The 19,712-nt window shown below is 28.5% G+C and overlaps 2 protein-coding genes across 4 annotated transcripts in view; both read right to left on the reverse strand.

The window, feature by feature from the left end:
* The window catches only part of LOC138941630 (uncharacterized), an 11,148-nt gene extending 6,561 nt beyond the window's left edge, over positions 1-4,587 (reverse strand). Inside the window, exons 1-2 of the mRNA XM_070311474.1 lie at positions 4,416-4,587; positions 3,926-4,260 (exon numbers count right to left, since the gene is read on the reverse strand). Of these exons, the coding sequence (XP_070167575.1) occupies positions 3,926-4,260; positions 4,416-4,587 (507 nt within the window). The remainder of the gene's footprint in view (positions 1-3,925; positions 4,261-4,415) is intronic.
* Positions 4,588-7,905: 3,318 nt separating this feature from the next.
* LOC138941682 (uncharacterized) lies at positions 7,906-17,949 on the reverse strand. Of its 3 annotated transcripts, none has more exons than XM_070311531.1 (9): positions 17,747-17,949; positions 14,185-14,304; positions 13,937-14,054; positions 13,538-13,628; positions 11,247-11,375; positions 11,091-11,181; positions 10,617-10,759; positions 10,237-10,369; positions 7,906-8,055 (listed from the first exon to the last, which is right to left on the reverse strand). In XM_070311531.1, the coding sequence occupies exons 1-9, from the start codon at positions 17,912-17,914 to the stop codon at positions 8,002-8,004; spliced, it is 1,047 nt and encodes a 348-aa protein (XP_070167632.1). In that variant the 5' UTR covers positions 17,915-17,949; the 3' UTR covers positions 7,906-8,001. The 3 variants fall into 3 exon arrangements, with proteins under 3 accessions (XP_070167632.1, XP_070167631.1, XP_070167630.1); XM_070311530.1 differs by having other exon boundaries at positions 11,247-11,363; positions 13,538-13,808; XM_070311529.1 differs by having other exon boundaries at positions 13,538-13,808.
* Positions 17,950-19,712: the final 1,763 nt, after the last annotated feature.

Consider the following 19,712-nt stretch of genomic DNA (forward strand, 5'->3'; position numbering starts at 1 on the left):
AAGCAGTGGTATCAACGCAGAGTACTTACAATGACGTTAAAATGAGCCCCCCCACCCCTTCCCCTGGGCGGTGAGGGGGGGCAAGTTTGAAATCTTAAATGGGAACCCCTATTTTTTATTGCATATTCGGAATCTTTGGCTAAAAACACATACAATTTGTCTGAAACATTTTTCTCGATTCATGATAGATGGCGCTGTAATCGACGAAATTCAATTTCTTCGATTTCTCTTACTGAGAACCCATGCTTACGATTCTGCAATAAATTAACAATAAAAATACCACGTTTTCATTGTTAATACTCGAAATTAGTCTTAAAACAAACTTCTCATTATTTTTTATTACTCATTAATTACTTCTCAAGAAACTGCTTTTAGCGTAACCTGCCCTTTAGGCAACTTGAATGGTGCAAAGTACCGAGACATTTTGGACTTTCCATCTGATGGAGTTCCTCTACGTATCCCTCCAAAATTTTGTCCATTTAGTGCCAAAGTCACAAGTGTTTATGTATTTTTTTAACATTTGTACTCTGATAAAATTCTGGTAAAATGGCAAATTATACGCCTACAGAAGTAGTCGATATTCTTATAACCTTTGGCGAATGTGGTAGAAATTACAGACTTACTGCCCGTACTTATGCGGAGCGATTCCCAAATCGCCGCCATCCTACTGATCAACAAATTATAAACATTGAAAGGAGATCTCGTAATAATCCACTTCATCGCGAAAGGCGAAGGAATAGACTTCATAATAATAATGACCCTAGATTGCTCGCAGTTTTGGCTATGGTTCATCAAAATCCCCATATTAGTACCCGTCAAATAGAACGAGAACTGGTATTTTTAAAACGTGGTATTTTTATTGTTAATTTATTGCAGAATCGTAAGCATGGGTTCTCAGTAAGAGAAATCGAAGAAATTGAATTTCGTCGATTACAGCGCCATCTATCATGAATCGAGAAAAATGTTTCAGACAAATTGTATGTGTTTTTAGCCAAAGATTCCGAATATGCAATAAAAAATAGGGGTTCCCATTTAAGATTTCAAACTTGCCCCCCCCTCACCGCCCAGGGGAAGGGGTGGGGGGGCTCATTTTAACGTCATTGTACGTCCCCCTCGAAATGACAAAATTTTGATTCTAAACATTTTTTCGTAGTGTGCTTATTTTTCGAGTTATTTGGCTGCCTAAGTTAAAATGGGTCACCCTGTATATATATATATATATATATATATATATATATATATTCATTAACAAAATACGAGATTCTTTTAAGCGAAAGTTTATTAAAATTTTCTCCATTAGAATCATATTAGAATCTTGTGAAATGTTATGAAAATATCGATATCTCCATCAGTGTTGTGAAAGAAGTCATTTACAATACAAGTTGCTGTTTCTGTAGCCTTAGGGTAATCTATTTAATAAACTGTACGTACGTATACTATAATATAATATAATAATATAATATACTCATGAGATTTGATAATATTTCTACTAAAGTTATTCTGTATATGAAATTCTAATATATCTATATTATGCTATTTATTAATATTTTTAAACGCCTATTTCAGATATAACAGAACTGGGCCACATATCCTACGCATCTATAGTAATTTGCATATATATATATATAAATATATATATAGTATGATGTAACTTTTTGTAGAGTTTTGTTATGATTGCTTGTAATGAACAATAAATGTCATTGTACAAACATGCTTTGAGAATAAAAGATTAATTTCCCAAAAATATAAATAGATGATTGTTGATATTTTCATAACATTTCACAGGATTCTAATAGCGGAGAAAATTATAGTAAACTCTCGCTTAAAAGAATCTCGTGCTTTGTTAATCAATTCTTTTCTAGTGCTCCATGTACAGATCTGCTGTGCAAATTACTATAGATGCGTAGGATATGTGGCTCTCAGTTCTCTTATATCTGAAATAGGTGTTAAAACATGTTAATAAATAGCATAATATATTAGAATTTCATACATAGAATTCTTTCACGGAACTGATGGAGATATTGCACAAAATACCATGATACTCCCCAGACAGCACAAGGATGTCCTTAGGACGTCCAAAGGGCATCCAGGACATACATGTAGGATATCCTCAGGATATCCCATTGTAATCCTCAGATCTCCTCTGGATGTCCTGAGGAAGAGTAAATGATAGCCGTATATTAACCTCTGGAGAATCCAGGGAGATCCTGTGGAACATCCTAAGGATTTTTATAGGATATGTTAGGGATATTTTTCGTATGTTTCAAGGAGCAAATTTAAAAATTTCAATATAAATTAAAATTATGTTTTGTTATTTACTGCCAATATTAAAAATCTAATATTAAAAATAGTTCACCGTTCTTTAATATTTGAGGCTTTCGTGCTGTACATGAATATTTTAGGTTTGGCTCCCGGGTTTGAGTTGTGTAATATTTTCTAAACAATCCAATATCTGAATTCCCAATGTTGGGATTGCATCAGAAATTGAACTGATAGAAAATAATTACATTTGTAATTTCCTGTCAGTTGCTCTTTGTAAGCTTTATATAATTCTCATGACCAAATCTCAAATACGAGTTCGCGTGTCGCATAGCGGTAAACAAACGAACTAGCGATTGAATACTCTATTTCTATTGTTTGTAAAGTTTTTGGAATGTTGCGAACAGTAACATTTCTCATAAAATATTAAATAAATAATAATTTTGGATATATGAAAATGTGCGCATCAAATTCAATTATTAATATTAAATGAAATTAATGTTAACAATTAATTGCACATGTATATGTCCTCTGGAAATCCAATATAATAGACAGGGCAGATATATCCTACAGACATCCAGGGGTTATCCAGTGGACATTTATAGGACATTAATACTTATTATAATACTTAAGATTTCTAAATTATATTAAATAGCCGACACAACTAAAAATAATTATGTATGCATATTAAATTTTTATAAATATATTTATAATAATATATCTTAAAACATCCTACAAATGTCCTGAACCGTCCTGGACATATTCAGGATGATCCTGAGGATGTTTTGTGCTGTCTGGGTTTTATATTTGCTTAACCAAGGAAATTGTTTTGTCCAATTATTGTTAAATTTATGCTGATAATTTTTTCTTTTCTTAGCAATACTGCAATCATTTTCTTTGTTAGATGCTTTATCAGATATTTTATCAGAACTTTTACACCTGTGAAATAAATATATCATACAAAATATATTCACAACAGAGAAATAAACTAAAAATACATTTTTCTAACTTAAAATATAAACACATTTTTAATATTAATTAATATACGAAGTATAATAAAGTTGATAAAAATATATAAAAAAATTTACCTTTTCATTTTATTATCGGATAAAAAATTGTTTAAGAACAGAGACGACGATACTTATAATAATGCAACACAAACTATAAAAATATACTATATAAACTATATAATAGAATTAAACATATATAATAATCAAAATTTTCCAAGAAACAGTAACTATAATAATGCAACATAAACTGTGTAATAGAAATATACATATGTTATAGAAGCATAAAATATGGTAAAAATGTAGAACTGGAACATATTTGCTTTTTAAGGCTGCGTTCCGAAATTCATTGCTAACATTGCCAATGAATTTCGGAACGCAATCTAAACCTTGCATAATCTATTAAGCTCATCAAACTACGCATTGAAGATTGAAGATTTAAGATTGGAATTTGACTAATCAGAACAAAAAAGAACAAAGGAGTTAAAATTTTTTTGTTTTAATTGTCAAATTTCAATCATCATTCTCAACTTTCAATGCATAATCTGATTGGTTGTTTCGGACGAAAAATTATTGAATTCGACAAATGTCGAAATAGTACCAGATTTGCACTCTTTTTTTCAAAGTAGTATCAACGTACTTTTTAATTTAAAAAGTACCAAATCTGGTACAATTGTACCAACTCTGGCAACACTGGTCCACACATTGCTAAACGATGATCCAGATGCTGACTGCGATGCTAACTGTAATGCAGATTGTGGTGTTGACGGGGATGATTGAGTGATTATTGTACTCCCTCGCACAAAGTTGCTAGATGTACTGCGATGGGCCACATGTGGTGCCAAAAAGAGAAGGGAGTGATACAAGTACCATGTTTTCCGTGGCCTCTTAGAAGTGTCATTCCCTGTACCCGATGGCTCGTACATCTTCTCAAGGCGGTGTTCTCGAGTGAATTGACCGCGAAGAATTTTCCACTGTTTCTGTACCATGTCCACTGCAAAATAAAATGAACTATAATCTCTCCAAACTAATCTAACCTAAACTTATCCCTTGAATTATGCGACCATCCAGTATCCATAAAATATCTACAAACTATACAAATGAGTCCATATTTTTATCTCAAAATTAAAACATTTTTTGTTTATTTACCTGACATATTGCAGGCACTTGCGATGGAGCTCCATGTATCAGCGACGAAGTTCTTGTCTTTATATTCTTTGCACTTTTTATCATAAAGACAAGGATTTCTTTGGACGAAATTGGCGAGCAGTTCGCCAAAAGCTTCATCCACCTGATTTTCTTCATTTTCTTTGTCCGACATATTATTTTTTGTTTATCTCGCACTTCGCGTTCACTCCGCTGTGTCCGCGATATCATCGTATTTAACGCGACGTTTCTTCGTTTTCTGTCGCCCGAGATAAAAGTTGACGAACTCCAGAAGAAACAAGAAACACGTGACAAAAAACACAATTGTCGGTAAAACAGTGCGCAAAGAGGCAAAAAAGCAAGAGGCAAAAAGCAAGAAACAGGAAACAAAGAGCACATTGTAGATTAGCCTTTAAAGCTCCTTGATTCCATAAAAATATATCATTTTTTCTTTTTAAATAGAAAAAAAATGCGAAGGAATATTATTTATTTTGTGGGCACACTAAATAATTTTTACAAAATTGATTAATTTGATACATTTAAAAAAAAAATAAACAAAAAATTTATTTGTAGTTATATTTGTATAATTATTTCTAAAGTTATTTTTTTCATTTTGTAATTTTAAACATTTCATATACATATATGATATATCCTACAAGCACCGTTTCCGGTCAACGTAGTCATCCCAATACGAATAACGTTTTTATGCAGTAAAATTAAATAAAAATATTTTTCTTGATCGACAAAATACTCAGGCACTGTCTGCCGTTGCTGAGACTTGTTTATATTCAAATCAATATCAAGAATCTATGACCAAATTGACAGTAAAATGGTAATAAATGCATCGAACACAGCTAAGAACATTTAAAAGGAATAGTTACATAAATAGGAATTCAAATATTTCAAATATATCAATATTTTTTAAAATAATTTTATTGTTTGATGCTTTAATTATTTTTTTGTTCTAATATTTTTGCAAAATATTAATTGTGAAATTTTGTATATTTTTAATACCATAATACATATAATTATAATTCTATTAATAATTAAACAGATATAGAAATATGTACAAATATTTTCTATAATGCAATTTTTATAATTTTTTATTTTAATAGAAATATGGTTAATATATGTAGGTTAAGAATCACAAAGTGATTAATCGGATTAATTGAAATGTTTAATTTGTCTCGCGATTGTAATTTATCTAATTTCACGTGTAATCATTGCTATGAAATAACGTCTTACATATAGTTGTAAAATATTTCTCGCGTTATTTTTCCACACTTTTCAATAATAGCAAATTTATTTTTGTCTTTTAACTGGTTACAAATATCTTGAAGTTGCTGTAATAAACATTTTATCTATAATAATAATCGTGATAATAATATTTAACATTGTTTTTAAATCAAAAATTTAAATTATCGCGTTTAAAAAAGTTATTTATTCAAGAAAGATTTACTCGAGCAAATGTAATGAAAAGAATCAACTTTAATTATGAGCGTTTATGCAAAAAGTGTTGTATATAATCACATAATGATTAAAAAACATTGTGGTAGAAAAAACTTTGTTGATGAATTCAAGTACGCAGTTTTAAAGAAATACGGTTTTTTTTAAATTAAATAAAATAAAAAGGGCAATAAAAATAGTTTATCATAATCTATCGATATGAAACAAAAAACATTTTGGTCTCATTCTTCGGGCCATCCTTTTCTGTTTTATTTAACAAATAATACTTGCTTTATAAAAAATATGGTAATTATTCAGAATCACTGCTCCACCTGCAAATGAGCTGCAGATTTTTTTACGGACTTTTTATGTTTAGAAGGAAATATAAATAACCATTTTTAGTTGGGGGGAAACCCTCCAAAAAAAAATTATAGAAAGTTATAAAGGGTTTTACAACTTTCCACGCAAAGCGAGATTTCCACTCAAAGCGAGGTTCAACGTAAACTATGTGTCTAGTTTTTTGATAGTGGAACCTCCCCCCCCCCCCCTCCATCACAGGAAAGGAGATGGAACATACCGCTTTCACGCGTATATTTTATAATGCAAAGTGAGTTTCCACATGTAGAATTTCACTTCGTATTAAAAAGTATATGCGTGGAGATAGTATGTTCCGCCCCCCCCCCCTCCGTGCGGGGAGAAGGGAGGGGAGCTCTACTATCAAAAAAATTAGACATGTAGGTTTGTGTTGAACCTCGCTTTGGGTGGAAACCTCGCTTTGCGTGGAAAGTTGTAAAACCCTTTATAACTTCGATCTATAACTTTTTTTGGGGGGCTTCCCCGATTAAAAATTGTTATTTACATTATTCTCTAAGTATAAAAAGTTGTCAAAACTATTTGCAGCCCATTTGCAGGTGGAGCCGTGATTCTGAATAATTACCAAAAATATGTAATAGCTATATTTAATAACTAAAGAGAATACAAAATATTGAAAACAAAGCTCCTGTACTTTAACAATTTTATCAAGGAAGGGACGATCGATTTCACATGGAAAGAAGTTTGAAAGTGTTTGTTTCACGCATGGAGAAACATACATAAAGTAGCTTCTCCATCGAAGTCTGCGCAAGCGTCGAAATGCTTCTTTCCAGCGACGCGGTTTCATGCTTCAGTCTTGTGCGTGCACTCGTGAGGGATGTTTCACTTTGAAAAGAAACGTTTATCGATTTGACATGCGTGTGTGTCGTGTTGGTTATAAAATTATTACCAGTGGAATATGAGGTAGGACAACTTTAAAGTATGACTCTTACTAATAAACAAAAGTTTTTATTATATATATATATATATATATATATATATATATATCCAATAAAAGTATTGGAAATTTTTTGTTTTCCTTATATCTATTATAAAAGCAAGACAAGTTACAAAATTTTATGAACAGTTATTGATTATCTACCTTTATTGCATGTTATCGAATTTGTCATAAAATGCCTTACAAATTATACATATTATTCCATTTGAAAAAATAAATAACTATCATATAAATAATATTTAAAAAAGAACTAATTAAAATTTTTGTTTATTATATATACAGATCTTTTTAAGCAAAAAAAAATTAAACTTTTTTTATATAACTATTATTTAAAGAAGTAACCGAGTATATACATGTTTTTGTTTTTTTTGTTTTCTTTTGTAACATTTAATAAAAAAAAATTTTGTCTTTTTTGGTTTTGTACACGTGATCTTATTACATATATATACACGGATTTCACATACATACACAATGACATTAGTGGATATTTATTATATTTCTCATAGAATACTTCTAGACAAAGAGTCTGATATCGCGGCGGAATTACTATTGCCTTTGTTAGTTTATGATGACGTAATTTTAACGTGTCTCGATTACTCTATATGACATATATGCTTTATCAATTTATTACGGATAAAGAGTACATGTTTCCAGAATTTATTGTAAACTTTATATGCTTTTCTATTTCCTTAAGAATTACATATATATTACATGTCTATTAGTATTATTCATCAATCAATTAACTTACTTCATAGATAATAATTAATATCATTTATATCTACACACAACTATTTATTTCCATTATTGTTATTCGATTAATAGACGCATCTTGTGTCAAGTCCGTACAGAATAAAGAACGGTAAAGTATGATAGTATGGTACTCAACAACTGTAATGACGTACATTTTCTTGTTTTACTTACTACTCCTTTTACTTGTTAAACATATTGTATTTTATGTTTATGAAATATACAGTGTTTATAAGTGTATACACTCAGTTATTATTTTATATTTATATAATAGAGTTTTATACATATATATATATATATATATATATATATATATATATATATATATATATATAGATATTTTTTTATATATGTTTAGATGACATTTTTTTCTTGTTTTTGTGTGGAGAACTCATCCCCAAAGTTTGTTAAAACATTTCTGTACTATCCTGTATATATATATATATATATATTTGGAATAAAAATTATTTTGTTGAAAAATTTTATAATGTTAATAATAAATAATTTGTAGTAGTATTCTATAAATACAGATAAATATGATAAACACTCTTATTACAGATATTTTGTTTTTCCATTCTCACATATATATTATAGAAGCAACATAAATGACAATATTTTATCAACAATTATTGATTTTTATTTCACTCTATTGCACGATATTGAATCTGTCATAAAATACTTCTTATAATTTGTAGTAAAATGGATATATTATTGCATTAAAACAAATAAAACTGTTACATGAATAACATTTAAAACAAGATGAAAATTGTGCAAATTAAAAACTTGCACATAGCTTTCTCATCATTTTAGTTTACTCAGAAAGCTTAAGCTCCTTAAAGCAAGCAGATTTTTGCAATTATGGCTTCCTCATAAAAGAAACCGATATCTCGAAATTTGCGAAAGTTAGAGCATGTACAGACATTTCTCAAAAAAACTCAAAATTTAATAGAAAGTGAACCCTTATCTCAAAAAATTAAAAATTTTATTAGAAATGAATTCTATCACCGATTCTCACCAAATTCAATACTATCCATTCTTTAATCCTAATAATACTCTATTCATTTAAAAAAATTTAGTCCGATATCTCAAAAATTGCAAAAGTTAAAGGTTGTACGATATATCGCGTAAATACATACATACATACATACGTACATACATACATTTTTTTAGGAATATGATTTTTCAATACTTTGGGATATTTTAAACACATCAGCATAAAAAATTCAAAAAAAAATTTTATCACGAAAAACGAAGCTTCCTCTATAAGGAAGCAAAAAAAAAAATAATTTGAAATTTTCGTTTAAGTCACATTATATATGTAGATTTATAGATCTCCGTAAAATAACTTTTTTATTTGATACATTTTTTATACAATATAACTCTATTATTTAAAAAAATAACTAAGTGCATACACACTTAAACCAAATATACACTGTATATTCTGATACACATACAGGGTGTCCTAGACCATCCGTACACCCCTTTTCTTTCAAAAACTAAGCATTTTAGAGAAAAACGTGAACAAAAATTGTATGGTTTTGAGGGGAACATAAGATGGTGTCATTGATTTGACCTTGGATGGCATCGTTAAGGTCAAGTCAAGGACACCTTTAATTTCTTAAATGGAATCCCCTATTTTTTATTGCATATTCTTATAGCTTATGTCGAGAGCTTTCCAAAACACTATAATAAAGTATTTCTTCATAAAGTACTTTTTGAGTTATTTTATATTTTAATGTGACATATTTTGGTATAAAAAATAAAATATTTCGTAAAATATTCAGTTTTTGATAATCTTACCGTAATACTTTTATGTACAAAATAACGAGACAAATCAATTAGTATAAAAAAATAATTGTTTTTAAGAAAATTATTTACAATGATTTTTTAAAATAATTATTTGTTTTTTTGGCACTAATTGATTTGTCTCATTATTCTGTACATAAAAATATTACGGTAAGATTATTGAAAACTGAATATTTTACGAAATATTTTATTTTTTATATCAAAATATGTCACATTAAAATATAAAATAACTCAAAAAGCACTTAATGAAAAAATACTTTATTATAGTGTTTTGGAAAGCTCTCGAGATAAGCTACAAGAATATGTAATGAAAAATAGGGGGTTTCATTTAAGAAATTAAAGGTGTCCTTGACTTGACCTTAACGATGCCATCCAAGGTCAAACCAATGACACCATCTTATGTTCTCCTCAAAACTATACAATTTTGTTCAAGACGTTTTTCTGTAAAATGCTTAGTTTTTGAAAGAAAAGGGGTGTATGGGTGGTCTAAGACACCCTGTATTGTATATCTCTTACCGTAACTGCACCTTCCAATGATCCCACAATTAATCCAGCAATATTTAGACTGAAAGTCTTGGTACCTCTTTGCAATAAGAACAATATCATTTTTTGTATGTTTAAGGAAGCTGTGTACCATTGAATATTATATCTATATGATGAGAAATTAATGATTAGAAAAAAATAAGAAAATAGATTAGTGAAGAATAAGAAAATTTATCAATTATTTTCGTCACACGCACATACATACTTATTATGTTTGTTTCTCTTAAATTATAGTAATTAAATCTGATTCTTTTTTATTATATATTCTTTTATATTTTATTATATGATTTTTTTTTTATAATCCGCAAAACGAATACGCGCGCGTGATTGTATTGTATGGATGTTTTCCTTACGCAGTGACAAACACATCATTATTGTGATCCATAACTTTTTGTGCAACATAATCGCCTACAAATACATACGACGTATAAACGATCGCACTTAGTAAAGGTAAGAAAAGTTCCTCCGCATATCCAAATGACAGCGCCTGAAAAAGCTAAAGTACGAGTGCAATGAAATCTTAACTAAGAGCTGAACGTTAATTTTAAAGCAAATTTCGAATTAGACTGAACAGGTCGGTGAGAATTAGAATTGTACGAGACTCAAAACAAGACATATATGTGTGTGTAGTTCATTTTGTTTATTGTATTAATTATTTCTAGATTTGTTAATATGCATATTTTTATTTATTAAATAAGAATATCAAGATTAGTCTTGATATCTCGTGCAACTTTAGAGAAAATTTGACAGTGACTGGAAAATTCGAGAGTAATTGATTTTATGATAAAGTCTATAAGTGTATTTGAGAGAAAAGAGATAAGACTTACTCGAAAAAAATTGAGACTCGCGCCGATCACTCCGACTACTATTATTAAGGAGAACATTACTTTGAATTTTGATATCGATGAGTCTGAAAATCTTCAAGAGAGAAAAAAAGGGAGTATTACTCTTCCTGTACGTATTATTGTTTTTTAAATACTCACTTTAGAGCTTCGCGATGCATATCCACAGCATGAATCAATTTCTTATAAATCAAATTCTTATTTTGTAAACTGCCCTTTCGTAAAGTATCGACTACAAATGCTTGCTTGAGGCGATAACTGCAAGCGATTCTTTTGCCGTATTTATATGCAGAATGTCTCATAATCTTCGTACAATATACTTTATTAGCGTGTTCTAGAGAAAAAATAAAATCAAAAACTCTCATATAAAAATTTTGAGGTTGCAATAGTTTTTAAATTATAAGCGATCAAAGTTTGACAATGATATTGCGTAGAACTCACGCAATAACTACACTTACACGCATACCGATCTGTCATCTTGATGTATCTTATTGATTTTTTTAAGTCAGGTGATATTGATTTTTATTGCACAGCTGATTTTATTTTGTGGTTTCTTATGTACGTGTGTATTACGCATACATCCTACATTATAGCGACAAACTAACATTAACAAATTATTAATCTTATACGAAGAGAGAAAACATTTTATTCTTAAATAATTTAATCAAATTATTAAATTATTAAATAATAATTAATTATTAATAATAAATAATAATAATATAATAAATAATATCATTAATAATAATATTAATTTTATATTATTTATATAAATATTAGGAATAAATATCAATAAAAATAAATATAAATATTATTATTATTGTTATTTATAATTAATATTATTATTTATTATTATTATTATTATTATTATTATTATTATTATTATTTATCTTGTTATTATTATTGTTATTGTTGTTATTATTATTATTATTCTTATTCTTATTCTTATTATTATTATTATTAATATTATCATTATTATTACATTATTATTATTATTACATTATTGTTATTATTATTTTTATTATTATTATTATAAATATTATTAATATTATGTCTTATCACTAATATTTCATGGGGGGGAGGTCCCAAATTATATGTGTAAAACGTTAATACAATTTTCTTATTTTATGTGTGCAATGAAGTCATGTGTGCAATGTGCATGTGCGCAATAATGTCATGTGTGCAAACGTATGTTCGTATCTTTAATTTTTACATGTGCGCGATAACGCTTGTAGGCAAACGGAGCTGATGGCAATCGGGAATGTAGGCAAACGGAACCTCCTCATGTATATTTCATTGTTAATAATATTATTAATATTAATTGTTATATTAATTATTAATATTTGATAGTTTTATTGTTATTTTATTATTATTGTTATTATTCAATTTTCAATTTTTTTTAATCGTAAAACGCAATACATTTGAAGAACGAAATACTTTTTGGTTTTAATTAAAGATTGTATGATATTTGTGGAAAGTAATCTAAAATTATTATATTTCTCCTGTCTTTTCAGGTTTTGAAGAAAGAGTAAAACTGTGTGGTTTAATAAATTATTTTATTTTTTCCGAAACGTAAAAATTTTGAAAACGGTAATAATAAATTAGTTTCTATTATAAATGTTATAAGCAAAAATCCATTTTGTTTTGGTTATACAAAGAAGATGTTCAAAGTGTCCCTCTCCCACTTAAAAATATTAAAACTTAAATGATTATAATAATTAAATAATAATAAAATAATAAAATATTGTTAATATGTAATAATTAATATTAATAATATTATTAATAATAAAATATTAATAATACAATATAATATTAATAACATTTATAATTATAATTATAATAATAATATAAATAATAAAAATAAATAATAATATTAATACTAATTATAGATAATAATAATAATAATAATAATAATACATATAATTATATTTAATAATATTTATTATTAATATCTATATTAATAATATGATATTAATATTATTTATTATTATTAACAATTGATTATTATTTAATAATTCGAATAATTTAATTTAATTATTTAAAAATTAAATGTTTTTTTCGTGTAATATATAATTTATTTATATTGTCTTATCGCCATAATGTACGATGTACGCGTAATACATACATACATGGAAACCGCAAAATAAAATTAACTGTGCAGTAAAAATCAAAATCACCTGACTTGAAAAAATCAATAACAGATGACAAATCGGTATGTGTGTAAATGTAGTTACGGCGCGAATTTTACGCGTTATCATTGGCAAGCGTTGAACACTTATAACTCAAACATTGCAGCCCAAAGTTTTTGTATAAGAATTTTTGACTCTATTTTACCTCTAAATCATGCTTCAAAGTATTGTACGGAGAATGTCAGACACCTTATATAATTCTTTTAAATTCTTAATTTTCAAATTCATAGTATTTTATATAATTACCTGGCGATTCGAAACATTCCGCAGGCATACTTTAGATAGGCTATCAATAAGGTTCCTGTCGCTAGTACTATGACTATTCCTATGAATAGACCTGCGTTTCCGTGCAATAAAGTCATATAGAAATATTTTTTCTGATCGACAAAATACTCGGTAACAAACATCCCGCTTAGCGGAGGACGTGATAGAGACTCGTTTGTAGATAATAAGATGTCGAGAATTTGCGGCCAGAATGGATACAAAATTAGAATGCAAACAAAGATTATGACAATCACTAAAGAATATTTTAAAAACAGTAATGCACATACTTGTTGATAAGGTTTACTTCAAAAATTTACTAATCGCTTTTAAACAAAACATATACGCTTAATGTTTAATGAAAGCTAAAAGCAATTGTCTTACGGATTAATCCAATCGTATAACGTTTTGCATAGCTGCCATATTCTTCCATAATACTGATTTCATTCTCATCCGTTAAGTTGTCATAGATGTTCAGCAATTGCTCCAACAAACCCTTCACCTGTCGTTTTTATACAATATTTTGTAAAATTCAGGAAAAAATGATATTCATACTATGCATACAAATTTATTTCTTAGGAATGTTTATCTGTGTATATAAGAATATGGTATGCAATATATGGTTTACTTACAATTTCAATATTAATATAAAACCAAGTGTATTGAATAACAAAAACAAGAAAAAGTAATGCAGAAGAGAAAACGCTAATGAAAAAATCCGGAGTACATTTTGAAGTAAGAAATGCTGTAAACTATAAATAATAGTTTAATTATTTGTATTAAAATTATTATTTTTTTATTTGATTAGAAAAGTACATATCCTTGATCAATAAATAATATGGTTAAATATCGTTCCCAAATATATATATACATATACATAATTTAATAAAAAATTCTTCCCGTATATAAATATAATTTTATATTAGATTGAAAATTAAAAATTAAATTATTATTATTTAAAATATATAGTAAATATTTAGATTAACGTATCCACCTCCAATGACTTTGACCTTGACATATTTTGTCAAGAATTTAAATGAGATGTATGTAATTTTCAAACAACGTGTATATAAAAATAGTGAGTTTGTATATTGACCTACTGTAGGACTTCTTAATGTTTATTATTGTTTACTAGAAGCTTTCACTTTTCTATTATTGCCAGTCTTTGTGTTACTCTTGTCGAATTATCATGTATCTATACGAATTTCTACATTTGCCATATAATTATTATTCTTAACATAAAATAATTTCATATGGATTTTCAACTTTCTACGCGAAGCGAGATCTATCCCACAAATCTTGTGTGAATTGGAAAGTGTATGCGTGGACCTAGTGGTTCCCCCCCCTCCCCCCGGCCCCCTCATCACTATGGGGGGGGGGGCTCCACTTCCGGAAGATATAACATAACCCAAATCAAATTTTAGTTTTAAATTAGGGATAGGTTTGTGTGGATTAGGTTATATCATCCGGAAGTAAAGCCCCTCCCCTATAGGGGCCGGAGGGAGAGGGGTCCTATATACTTTACAGTGCATATACTTTCGGCTTGTTTCAAGCCAAAGGATGGGGTAGAGCTTGCTTCATGTGGAAAGTCGAAAACTCATATGGAACAGAAAAATAACAAATTTTGTTTTGGACCGAAGCAACTATTTTCTGTTTTGACAAAAAGACTCTTCAATATATCAATGATTTGCTCCTTTAAATAACTTTTCTTTGTTTATATATGTACTATTTTCACATTTGAATACTTAAATTAACTGCTATATTTTTCAAACCTTTTTTGGTAATAACTTTTTAATAAACAACGAGCGACAGCTAAATCCTCTTGGACTCCCTTGCTATTCAGGACAGTGACCTTGACAACATATTTCAGGATCAAAGTCATTGGAAGTAGATACGTTAATCTAAATATTTAACAATTATATATATTGTATAACGTAAAATATACAGGGTGGACCAGTAACTCTTGTCACCTGAATATCTTCGAGTCTAGAATAGTTACGAAAAATTTTTACCTACGAAAGTTTTATAGTTTCAAAGATCTCATCGTGTGGCGGTAACACAGTTCGTCGGGATGGCAGCACTTCGGAGATCTCAAGGTCAACTCCACTTTTTCAAATGAAACTACCTGTTTTTCATTGCATATTCTTGTAGCTTGCCTCGAGAGCTTTTCAAAACACTATAATAAAGCATTTTTTTCATTAAGTACTTTTTGAGTGATTTTATACTTTAATCTGACATATTTTGATTTAAAAATTAAAATATCTCGTAAAATATTTATTTTTCGATAATCTTACCGTAATCTTTATGTACAGAATAATGAGACAAATCAATTAGTGTAAAGAAAAAAAACAAATAATTATTTTAAAAAATACATTGTAAATAATTACATATTTTTTCTTAAAAACAATTATGGTAATTATTTACTATAACGGACCCAGCTCCAATCACGTTGACCTTGATATATGTTGTCAAGGACTTAATCCTGAATAACTTTTTCTTATAACTTAATCGGCGGTCTCTTATAATTTTTGAGATATTTAAAGTTTAAGTTAGATTCGAAACGAAAATTTGGTTTAAGTTATACGACGTAATCCACACCAAATTTTTATTTCAAATAAGAAATAGGTTTGGGTTAGGTTATATCTTCCGGAAGTGGAGCCCCCCCGCAGGGGGGGCGGAAGCCACTGTATCCATGCATATACTTCACAATGCAAAACGAAGTTCAGCCCAGAATTGTTGTGTGAATGGGAAAGTGTATGCGTGGATGTAGTGGGTTCCGTCCCCCCTGCGGGGGGACTCCACTTCCGGAAGATATAACCTAACCCAAACCTATTTCTTATTTAAAACTAAAATTTGATTTGGGTTAAGGGGGGCGGGGGGGGGGGCAGAACGCACTGTATTCATGTATATACTTTACAATGCGAAACAAGGTTTAGTCCAGAATTGTTGTGAGAATGGGAAAGTTTATGCATGAACGTAGTGAGTCCCCCTTCCCCCCTCTATTGTTGTGTTTCGTCCTGTAAACAGAGAATGTGTTGAAATCGACCTTGTTTCACGTGGAAAATCATCTAGTTTCACGAAACTATGTTGACAATAATAAAAATATAGTTTATATTTAAACGCAAATATCAATATTGTGAACGAATACGTAAATTTTTTGAAATAATGGCAACATTGTATCCCTTAGATGAAAACAGTACATTTGCAACTGTAGAATAAATAAAATTTTTGATTCCTATGTGTACTGATTTTTTCTAATATTATATTAATTATGTAAAGATCTTGTTTCACATTTAAATCAGGGTTCTGATGCAGATGGACCTCGTTTCTTGCGTGGAAATTACAAACTTATGTAAAAATTAATATTTTATTTTTCAAACTTTATTTGTTAATAACTTTTTAATAAACAATGGCCGCCGATTAAGTTATAAGGAAAAGTTACTCAGGATTATGTCCTTGACAACATTTATCAAGGTCAACGTGATTGAAGCTGGGTCCGTTATAGTAAATAATTACCACAATTATTTTTATAGTAAACTAAATATGGTATAACTTAAGATTAAGGGTGATCTCGCAACGAGCGACGATTAAATGAGAAGAAAAAGTTACTCAGAATTATGTCCTTAACATATATCAAGGTCATTGAAATCGGTGAGGTCAGCCTTAATCTTAAGTTTTACCCTAAATATTTTACGAGATATTTTAATTTTTATATCAAAATATGTTAGATTAAATTATAAAATAACTCAAAAAGTACATAATGAAAAAATATTTTATTATAGCGTTTTGAAAAACTCTCGAAGTAAGCTACAAGAATATGCAATGAAAAATAGGGAGCTCCATTTAAAATGGTGAGATCTCCGAGGCACCGTCACGCCGACGAACTGTGTTATTACCACTCGATGGCCCCTTTGAAACTATAAAACTTTTGTAAGAAAAAATTTTTCGTAACTGTTCTAGATTCGAAGATATTCGAGGTGGCAAGAGTTACTAGTCTAACCTATATATAAAATACATATATTTTTATATATGTATGTATATACGTATGTATTCGATGTTATACGATATGAATAATTACGACATTATGTTTATAATATAGTTACATGCAAACGCAAGATGAAAAAAATAAAAATAAAACTAGTGATAAAATAGTTTATTTCTCACATAATAACATAATTAAAAATGTAAACGTACCTGAAATATAACACAGGTCATCAAAATAGCAAGAAGCAGGACTATTTGAAATCGAACGAGATTCGATTGCTGATAAGGCCATAGACCAACCGAAAGTAGCAAAGTTCGATTAAGACTGATATGCAGACAGTCGAGGCTGATCATCTCTTCGCGAGCACAGAGATGCATTCGACAATGCAAAATTGGTGATTTGCTTATCCCCCTCTTTCGATCGGCCAACTGAATTATAGCTATAGCTTTATTTTACTATATTAAATTCTAATGCAAATAGCTTAATTTAATGGAAATACAACGCGATATATAATACTACCGTAAGATCGAAACACTTGACAATTTTCACCTCCCCTCGCGAAAGAGTATATAATTAGGCGATCGATTTCGACGCCGGCGAAAATATAACACGTGTTTATTTCCCATAGAGAATAACTCCATAAAAAAATGTTTTTCTCGATAAAAAACCGCACATGCGCATTTAATACTTTGCAGCGATGTATTTTAACGTGCTTCATTCTAGTGCGTGCACTCGTCAGTTACGGTCAATTCTACAAAGGAATATAATCCGCCGTTTCATTTAAATCACCGATATATTAATTATTAATTTATTGATAAATATATAATTTATATTGAAGAGACTATCGTTTTATGCACATTTGAGCATTCCTGCAAGCTATTTCACATTTATATTTATTGATTAATTAAGCTTTTGCCTGTAAATAATGGAGAAAAAGAGAGATATAGAAATATTATTTCTCTGTAAATGGTTTATAAGTAATGTTGAGCCTTCATTTTCAAATTTAGAAAATATAAACCTTTAATTGATTTATTATAGAATAATTTCTCTTTTAAACTTTAAATAATTAAGTAACATATTAAATAATAGTATAAATAAAATTAAAACAACAAAACTAAAAAAAAATTAAGAAAAATTAAATAATAGTATAAATAAAATACAATTTTTAATTGCACTTTGGCCAACAAAAGATATTACTTATAAAAACATTATCTCGGCTTCTCACGCAATACGCTGTTCTATGCATATTGTAAAATGTGAATAAAATAAAAATTTATATTTGTTAATATGTCGCTATTTATTGTATAGGTTATATAATTGCAAGATTTTGCATAATTTTCTACATATATGCACATATGTAGAGAGATACAGTTTATATTTGTAATAGAACATAAGCACTTGCAACTAATTTTGTAAGTTTTTAACTCATGTAAGATTAGAGAAAGCCATTTTGTTTTTTTTATTTGTGCGGATTTGTTGTTCACTAATTTTAATATCACTTTACGGATTTTAGTTTATTTTTACTTACGAATTATTTTTTTACAACTCTCAATAGGTAAATTATTTTTTTGGGCTTTTTAAGTTTTTTATATATGCAATTTATTTATTTAAATGTAAAAATATATTAGAATATAGAGAAAAGATCAAGAAATATTATCTTACATATAAGTCTAATTGTAATACGCTATTTTGCTCTATTTCCATACTTTTCTATAATAGCAATTTTATTTTTCTCAATTATCTCATTACATACATCTTGAAGTTGATTAAGTGAACTCCGTAACTATCATGTTAACAATATTGTATGCTGTTTTCTTTTTTTGCAACATTCGAAATTTATTACATTTGGCCTTTTGTATTCTTTCTTCGCGCTTTGGTCTCTCTAACTCCACAAAATTAATTAAATGGTACGTTTTTTGATGATGCTAATAATAAAAGTATACCATTACATTAAAAAAATTGAGTTGAATTTAAAATTATCTTAAAAATAATGTTGAATTGCATATATATTTTTTTCCTAGTATAATTAATGACAAACACATATGAAAAAAAGATGACAGATACAAATATCAGGTGTAATAGAAATGCTTCATTATCTCCAAGCGATGCATTTCAAGAAATGTAAAACATCATTATTATAGTTATCATTTTTTATATGTGCGATTATATAGTTTG

Source organism: Polyergus mexicanus, unplaced genomic scaffold (genome assembly GCF_030449975.1).
Source record: "Polyergus mexicanus isolate NDT 795.1 unplaced genomic scaffold, iyPolMexi1.0 SCAF_20, whole genome shotgun sequence".
In the NCBI taxonomy this organism is placed as follows: domain Eukaryota; kingdom Metazoa; phylum Arthropoda; class Insecta; order Hymenoptera; family Formicidae; genus Polyergus; species Polyergus mexicanus.

Coding starts and splice junctions, on each gene's coding strand:
- LOC138941682 (XM_070311529.1), bottom strand. CDS start 17,914: ATGCATCTCTGTGCTCGCGAAGAGATGATCAGCCTCGACTGTCTGCAT. Junction 13,809..13,936: donor TTATACGATTGGATTAATCC/GTAAGACAATTG, acceptor AATATTCTTTAG/TGATTGTCATAATCTTTGTT. Junction 11,182..11,246: donor ATGCATCGCGAAGCTCTAAA/GTGAGTATTTAA, acceptor TCTCTCTTGAAG/ATTTTCAGACTCATCGATAT.